This window comes from Triplophysa dalaica, chromosome 22 (assembly GCF_015846415.1).
Source record: "Triplophysa dalaica isolate WHDGS20190420 chromosome 22, ASM1584641v1, whole genome shotgun sequence".
Lineage (NCBI taxonomy): Eukaryota > Metazoa > Chordata > Actinopteri > Cypriniformes > Nemacheilidae > Triplophysa > Triplophysa dalaica.
Genome location: NC_079563.1, coordinates 6,216,131 through 6,224,987, shown reverse-complemented (window position 1 = coordinate 6,224,987; position 8,857 = coordinate 6,216,131). Strand labels below are relative to the sequence as shown.

Genomic DNA, 8,857 nt, shown 5'->3' with positions numbered 1-8,857 from the left:
TGAACATTTTGTTTGTGTTTTCAGATCTTTATAAATGTTTCCTGATCTTCAGGTTATGATGAAATGGAAATAACGAACTTCCTTATCTCACAAAGAAATGAACTGCAATTGTGATTTGACCCCCTAGTGACAATGGTGGCTGCGCTCTTGTGATTTATCAACATTCATTCTGATGGTTTGATATTCTAATCCCTCAGTATCAGCTGTTCTTTTCTAAACAATGCATGAAAAATAAGAAATAAACTGAAAATCATGATTAACTTCTGGAGAACCTGCAAAAGCAGATTTCTATAAATATCTTCAAAATTTTCCATTGTTAGCCACTTGAATGTCACGTGATCCCCAATACACTCTCACCAATCTAACTTTACCAGTGAAGTCTCAGAGTGAAAGAAGTTCAAGCAGATGATTTATACTCTCAATGGAACAACCTACAGCATTAGTACAGTGTTAGAATGTTTGACTGTAAGAGATCAGAGATGTCTGAGGTTATTTATGACAATGTGACTCTGAACAGAGGAGAGAGAATAGAGATGATGGTGGACATCTATGAGAGTTCAGATTTTTTAAGAAATCATGAAGTCATGATAAACACAGAGAGACACCAAGAGCTTCAACACACAGGTACCGACATTCACTTATCACTTGATTTATTGAAATGAGACAGAAAAGACAAATGTAATGTGATGTTGGTTATTTTCAGGAAGTGTTTCAATGAAGAACAGAAGACATGAAGCAGTTCAAGTGTGTTTGTGGTTGTTGTGTGTTCTTCTGTTGACTGCTGTAATTGTGCTCTGTGTGTATTTCACCACTGACAGAAAACACTTACTAACACACAACTATAACTTGACCAAAGAAAGAGAGAAAATACTTACAGAATACACTGAGATACTGAATCAGAACAGAAACTTGACTGAAGAAAGAGAGCAAATCAAAAACAAGACTGATGAACTGCTAAAGGCCTTACAGGGTAATCATGTTTATAAAATGTATTAAACAGGTTATTTTGTTTTGTTAGCACATAGTGTGACTTTAAATAAAATGGCTGATGTGTCTATCTGAATGGAAAGGTTATAGTGTTGGGATGTCGATCACAAGCAGTTTTGTCTTTGACAAAATTAAGTTGAATGTGATGATCCATTAGTTTGACAGAACTGTCTCAGACATGCTGAAATGGAGATTTTAGCTCACTGCTCCTTACAGAACACATATCAGCTCATTTCAGTTCCTGGGACAACATATCAACACAACACATGTAACTGTGCTTACATATTTTACATCAATGTCTGTTTGCATAATCCAACTGCTCTTAGTTCAATCACAGACACTTGGTGTTATATAACATTTAGCTTATATATATTTTTTTCTTCACAATTTTATTTGAATACATTCAGTATCAAACATTATAAATGATCATTATTCCTTTGCTTTGTGTTGTTATTGTGCTCTGAGTTTGTTTGTCAGTAGAGAAATAACACACAACAATAACTTAAATTATAACTTTACTTTTGCTTTTAACATGAAGTTGAGAAACACCAATGTCTCATGAACATCAGTCGTCTGTCAGAAGAAAGAAATCGTTTAAAAGAACTGGACAGATGGCTGACTGAACAAGGTAATCTTGTCTTTACTCTTTGTATAACAACAAAACAAAATCATTATTTTTCTGTCATTCCACTCATTAATAAGCATCCAGACATACAGTATGACTGTAATTAAGTTCACTATAAAGGAAAGAAGGAGGCGGGAAACGGAAAACATTCAATATGTTTAATAAAATAATAACAAATAGACAGCCGGCAGCCCCTCACGGACAACTGCCAGTGACACAAACAAACCACAACTTAAATCCAGGCCTGGTCCTCTCTCCTCGACGGTCCGGTCGCTCGTCCTCTTATGCTCCCGATCTCCTCCGTGATACGAGACTGGTGTGCGCAAAGCTGACTCTCATTAACAATCACTCACCGGCCTCGACTCACGGTTTCGGTCCGCATACTTCACTACATACCCCATCGCCCCTCACAGGCCGGGGGTACCCCCGAGACTGTGCTTGCTCCCTCCCCCTCCCTTGGGGGGTCTCCCAGTCCCGGAGTACCTTTCCCCTGGGGGTATATAGCGACGAGACGAGACAACGGAGACGGGAGCCCTCCGGAAAGAGAGAGGAGAGAGGGGAGAGAGGAAAAAAAATATTACAGTCCGGTTCCCCGACATGCTTCCGCTCGGTCCTCAACCAGCCGGGGTACTCTCCTTTGCGGTGCCTTGTGGAGGGCCTGGGCGCTCGGTGGACGGCACGACCATCCGCCCCCTGGCAGCCGGCAGTAGCTCCTCCTTTAGCGGGCAGCGGCGAGTTCCCCGTCCCCTGCTACTCCCCCTTGGGTGGACGGAGGCAGGCTCCGGCCTTTGGTGGACGGTGGCATTCCCCCGCTCCCGCTTGGACGATAGCCACCCCACCTCGACCCAGGAGCGCTGCAGCAAAGGTCGCCGTCCCACCGAAGCTTTGGCGGCCCACAATGGCTCCACCAATTCTCCAGAACAACCACTTCGGGCAGCCACTGGCGGACGCCCTTCGTCTGCGCTGCCTGAACTCTCCGACAGCATGTCTCTCCTTCCTCCCGGGTTTCGGCACCAATGTAACAAAGTTCGCTAGTAATGAAGAAAGGAAGGAGGCGGGAACTAGCAAACATTCAATACGTTTAATAAAATAATAACAAATAGACAGCCGGAAGCCCCTAACGGACGACTGCTGGTGACACAAACAAACCACAGCTAAAATCCAGGCCTGGTCCTCTCTCCTCGACGGTCTGGTCGCTCGTTCTCTTATGCTCCCGATCTCCTCCGTGATACAATCACACCAGCCTCGACTCACGGTCTCGCCCCTTCTACTCCACTACAATGACAATTTTCATGTTTATTATGGACATATTTAAGCATTTCACCATTGTATAATACTAGTATTATAATATTTTGAATGTTTAAGTTCTGGCAAAGCTAATATCTGAGATCAGTTAAATATGGGGTTATAATTGACTGTGTCTTGTTCGGTTGTACCATTTTCTTGTATCTTCTTGTGTAGTGGCCTTTAAGGTGTTTATCTCATATCATGTTTGTGTTGTTTTTATCTCCCCTATTCCTGTAAACCAAAAAAATATCATCTAAAATATGTCATACAATGTATTAACAGGTTGGAGCACTAAAACCTTTAACTGGATTTACTACAACTTTAGTTTTTATTACTTTTCATCTGAATGGAAGAACTGGAGTGACAGCAGAGAATTCTGTAAACAGAGAGGAGCAGATCTGGTGATTATGAACAGCAAAGAAGAACAAGTTAGTAAGAAAATGTTGTGTGTATGTATGTCTTCATGGGTGTCTTTGGGTTTTTATCTGTGTGATATATTCCTTTCACTTTACAGGAGTTTTTGAAAAAGTTTACTAAAACCTATTATCAAAATCATCACCATTACTATTATTATTATTGGATTGGTCTGAGACAAAATAAAGGTGAATGGAAATGGGTTGATGATACCAAATTGACAACAAGGTGAGACATCATTAAATTTAATTTAGGTTTAACTTGGGTGTCAAAGTTCTTAAATTCCTCACTGGTGTTTCAGGAATTGGATATATGGAGACCCCAATACTTACAAAGGTAACTGTGCTGTAATATCTACATCAGGATGGACTCAATATTCATGTGATTGGAATAGAAGATGGATCTGTGAGAAGAGATTTTAAAAGTCATCATATGATCATTATGGACATGCTTTTTAGTCACATTTTGTTGTTTTTATTTTATTAACAAAATATCTATCTTAACCAGTAAAGTTTGTTTGTTTGTTTTTAATTATGCAAAATACATTTAAAAATTACTGGAATGTGCAAAGATTTCTCATATAAAAGTGTCACGGAAACTCAAGAGTCAATAGCAGGTTAAATGGTTTTATTAAGCACCTCACAGCTAATACCAATTATGGGCTCAAATTAGGACACAAAATCTGCAGAGTAGGTCATTCCGGGCTAGAGTCAGGGGTGAACAGGCTTGAGCGCTCGGCCACAATGACCGGGGAAAGAGGTGGCAATATACAGTGGGAAAAACCATATACATACACGAGGCATCCCTGCTTGCCGCCCACTCGCCGCAGACAATCCGTAGGCAGGGCCAGAGAATTCTCTGGGCAAGATTCCGAAAAGAGTCAAAACAGAAGGGTAATCCACAACTGAATAATTCCAATATCCACTCTGACAGACCCCGAAAGCCCACTGGATGAGATCCCAAAAACAATAAAAAAAGTTAATACACAAATAGTAGTCCAATAATCCACTAGGAGTCGACAGAACTCAGGCCAGAACTTGGAGAAGAACTGGGGACCCTGCGGAAAACGTTATCTAGAATGTTAGCAGCTGCCTCCCTAGCTGATGGGAGTTTGGGAAGGGAAACAAAATGGGCCGGCTTCGAGAACCTGTCCACCACAGTGGGAACCACGGAATTGCCAGAGGGCGGAGGAAATCCTGTGACAAAATCCATGGCTATGTGGGACCAGGGTCTCGAAGGGGTGGGTAACAGACGCAAGGGTACCGCAGCGATCACTCGGTCATGAGAAATGATGACTGTAGGGACCTTGAACTACCGCGAGAGCAAGTTTGGTTTACTTTCCCCCCCACGGACGATAGGCGTTGACAAAGTCAAAACGTCGAACATGCTGGATATGGTCCTGTTCGTTACGATAGAAGATTAAAATGTTGTCGAGATAGACGAAGAGGAACCAGTCGAACATATCCCTGAGCACGTCATTGACAAGTCTCTGAAAAACAACCGGGGCATTCGACAGACCAAAAGGCATCGCACGATACTCAAAGTGGCCTGTGGGAGTGTTAAAGGCGGTTTTCCATTCGTCCCCCTCTCTAATCCTGACTTAAGTGATAAGCATTGCATAGGTCTAAGTTTGTAAAGATGGTTGCGCCCTGCAAGAGTTTGAAAGCTGACGAAATCAAGGGACAGGGATGGCTATTCTTGAACGTGATGTTGTTCAGCACCAATAATCAATGCAGGGCCGTAGGGAACCATCCTTCTCACAAAAAACCCAGCCCAAGCCGGGGAGGATGAAGGACGAATAATGCCGGCTAAAAAGGATTCGGCCACGTACATTTCCATAGCCACCCTCGCTGGGCCGGAGAGTGAGTAGAGACGACCCTTAGGTGGAGAAGTGCCAGGTAACAAGTCAATCGCACAGTCACACGGGCGGTGCAGGGGAAGAGATGCCGCTCGAGACCTACTGAATACCGCTCTAACGTTGTGATAGATGGTGGGTAATCCAGTGAGAAAAACAGAATCCTCCTGTAACAGAGGGACAGAAATTAAAGGAGACAAAGCAGAAGATAAGCAGTTGGAAGCACACAAAAAAATCCATTCGTATACAATATTTTTCTTCAAGTCTTAAGCCACGCATTACCCAGAACGACTTGAGCGGAAGGTCAATGGATGAGGAGGAACTGGATTGTCTCGGTGTGGTTACCAGAGGTGGTGAGTGACAAGGGTTCAGTAATGGATGCAATGTTACTGAGGAGAGTGCCACTGCGATGGTGTGAGCAAGTGGATTGATGGGAATCCTCCACTTCCTAGTCAGTTCAATGTCAATAAAATCACCCTCCGCTCCAGAGTCAATAAGGGCTGACATCGAGTGAATCTCCAAACAACAGCCGGAAGAACAGTTCGACGGCGAGATGGGAGGCAGGCAGGGGTGACGCTTACCCTCCAGGAAGTGGTGTTGTCAGGATGGTGTCTGCTGAGTGGACATGCTGCAAGTAGGTGTCCAGGCTCGCCACAGTAAAGGCACAAGCCGTTAGTAAGTCGGCGACGTCGTTCCTGGTTGGAGAGGCGGGAGCGTCTAACCTGCATCGGCTCCTCGGAAAATGGTCGAAGGGTTGGGTTTTGTTTGTCCACGGGGGTGCTGACCGGTCGTCGGGTTCGGAGACCCAGACGGAAATCTACCCAGATGGCGAGCTCCATTAGTCCATCCAGTGTCGGGAGAAGTTCCAGAGAGTATATCTCGTCTAACACATCATTAGCTAGTCCATGGAGGAACCGATCCCACAGTGCTTTGTTGTTCCAGTCACAGGACTATGCCAGGGGACGGAACTCAATGCCGTATTCTAAAGGACCGACATGCGACCCTGCCGTAGCAACTACAGTGACCGAGCCGCCTAATTTCACAGTGCCGACCGGTCAAACACCTTTCGGAGCTCCTGGGAAAAAGTCTCGAACCAGTTACAGCAGACGTGGTTGTTCTCCCATACGGACGTTCCCTGGCTGCCTGGCTGCGCCTGTCAAGTGCATCACCACGAATTCCACTCTCGACTGCTCGATGGAAAAGCAGGAGGGCAGTAAGGAAAAAGTTAGGGAGCATTGGGACAGAAAAGAATGACATGAAGTGGGCTCACTGGCATAGGGGGTCAGGGAAATGAGGTGAGGCTCTGGTCGGCGCGAAACGGGTGCTTCCATCTCGCCAAGCAGTGCAGTGGCTGCCTGGTCGGCTTGGGTCTGGTCAAGATGTTGAGCAATGGCAGTGAGTTGCTGGGACATGGCAGCACTGCCCTGTCGTATCTCCGCTACCTCCTGTTGCTGTCGACCCAGTAGTATCCCCTGACTTGCGACAGCTTGACGTACGTCCTGTTCTCCCTCTAAGTCCATCTTTGGTGGCGATGTTCTGTCACAAAATGATAAGGACTCAGATGCGGGAGTTGGGAATAAACTGTTTATTCCAAAAACAGCATGAAAAATAATATATTCAGAAACAAGGTAGGTCTTCCTGCTGGGAAACACGTGCCGAATATCCACAAGGGTTGAGAGAATGAAAAACCGAACGGGAAAAAAGGTCCAAACCGGCTCTCTCAAAGCTGCCTTACTGAGGAGGAATTTCGGAGAATCAATCCTGGTAACAAATACTGCGTAGGGAGTACAAACAACAGTAATCCAAACTGTAAGCCAAAACAATACACCACCACACTCAGTGTTCATGATGTGAGTAGCTAAATTCGGGACCAGACGGGAGGGAGTAAAAAGGAAAATACTAAATAACTATCTTGAAATCCCGAACCACCCGCAAGGTCCTCCAACCGAAGAAGGCACAGCTGGCTCATATTAAGTTTGACAATGAACTTCAAGATGATTCAGAAAAGGTTTGGAGAAAGTGATGTAAGACCAAAATTTACTCCTGTTTTTGTAGGGAGAGAAATGCTGACTATGACCCCAAGAACACCATCCCAACAGAGCAGCACAGTGTTTAAAACATTATGCTGTAGGGCTTTTTCTCTGCTATGGGTACAGGATGACTTCACTGCATTGAGGAGCTGAGGATATACCGTAAAATCATGGAATAGAACCTCCTTCCCTTAACAAGATCACTGAAGATGGGTCGTGGATGTGCCTATAAAATGAAAAAGACCCAAAACATATTGCCAAGACAAACAAAGAGTGGTTTAAGGAGAAGCACATTAAATGTCATAACCAGTATCTAGACCCTAGTCCCATAGAAAATCTGTGAAGGAGGCTTTTACTCCAATTTGCTGAGCGACAGCCAAGTAACCTTAAAGATTGACAGAGCAGAGGACTAAAATATATCCTGACACATGACATGTCCAAACCTGGTGACCAACTATCCGAAATGTTTTACCTCTGTGCTTGCCAACAAGGGTTTCTCCACCAAGTACAAAGGTATGTTTTGCTCGGGGATCAAATTATTCACTGACTGAAATGCAAATCAATTTATAACCATTATATAACATTTTTCCCTTGAATTTTTTATATATTTTGTCTCTTTCAGTTAAAATAAACTGCAGGCAAACTTACAAAATCAGCAGGGGATCAAATAGTTATTTCCCTCACTGTATTAACTCACAGTGCACACTAAAGTCTCCAGGCTTACTGAATCTCCTACTTCAATAATTTAATAAATTATAAAAAAAAAGAGATTCCTGACAGGCTATGTGGGATTTCATTACGTAGATAAAGGTTAGGATCGCTGTTTTCTGATAGTTTTACAGCTCGGCATGAGCGTATATTAGCATTTTTGAAGGGTATTTTTGCAATTGAAGCAAGAAGCAAACTGATCTTGATAGTGTGGTTCATAAATAAAGAGAGCATCATTTGTCTGTGGTTGAGAAACATTTACATATGTAAACTAACACAACAGCAACCCAACATCCACAACATATAATGTTGATGAAATTAAATGAAGTTTGATCCCAATAGACAAGATCTGTTTACACAACAAATACTGCTGCTGCTATAAAACTTGAACAAAAAGAGGTCCTGAAGATGCACACAACAATGAGAGATATAGAGCAACAGAAAATCCCCTCAAACAATTATATGATGAGACCCTGTACTTTTCTTGCGTTTTCTTTATCTTTATAAACGTTTCCTGTACTAAGAACTTGAATGTCACATGACCTTAAGTCATGTAGAGTAATTTCCGCTGCGATGTACAGTAAATGGTTTAAACACAAGAGCAGAACATACTAAACAGATTCAGAATAACATTCAGGATTAAAACAGTTATAATGTTTGGCTGTAAAATCCAAGAGATCACTGAAGTGATTTACAGCAATGAGATCAGTGAAGATAAAGTGAAGATGATACTGGATTCTGTAAGAAATCATGAGAGACACCAAGAGCTTCAACACACAGGTACTGACATTCATTTATCACTTGATTTATTGAAGTGAGAAAGAAAAAGAAATGTAATGTGATGTTGGTTATTTTCAGGAAGTGTTTCAGTAAAGAACAGAAGACACAGAGCAGTTCAAGTGTGTTTGTGGTTGTTGTGTGTTCTTCTGTTGAGTGCTTTAATAGTGCTCT

At 43.0% G+C, this 8,857-nt stretch overlaps 1 protein-coding gene across 1 annotated transcript; it reads left to right on the top strand.

Annotated features, from left to right (window-relative positions):
- Positions 1-415: 415 nt before the first annotated feature.
- Positions 416-3,752, top strand: LOC130412209 (asialoglycoprotein receptor 1-like). The gene is made up of 6 exons (XM_056737395.1): positions 416-624; positions 704-970; positions 1,526-1,615; positions 3,182-3,327; positions 3,414-3,541; positions 3,615-3,752. The coding sequence occupies exons 1-6, from the start codon at positions 456-458 to the stop codon at positions 3,733-3,735; spliced, it is 921 nt and encodes a 306-aa protein (XP_056593373.1). The 5' UTR covers positions 416-455; the 3' UTR covers positions 3,736-3,752.
- Positions 3,753-8,857: the final 5,105 nt, after the last annotated feature.

What these genes read in the sequence shown, in the direction of transcription:
- LOC130412209 (XM_056737395.1), top strand. Translation starts at nt 456, where the DNA reads ATGTTTGACTGTAAGAGATCAGAGATGTCTGAGGTTATTTATGACAAT. An exon ending in ACTGCTAAAGGCCTTACAGG is followed by an intron (nt 971 to 1,525) that starts GTAATCATGTTT and finishes TTTAACATGAAG; the next exon opens with TTGAGAAACACCAATGTCTC. An exon ending in TGAACAGCAAAGAAGAACAA is followed by an intron (nt 3,328 to 3,413) that starts GTTAGTAAGAAA and finishes TTCACTTTACAG; the next exon opens with GAGTTTTTGAAAAAGTTTAC.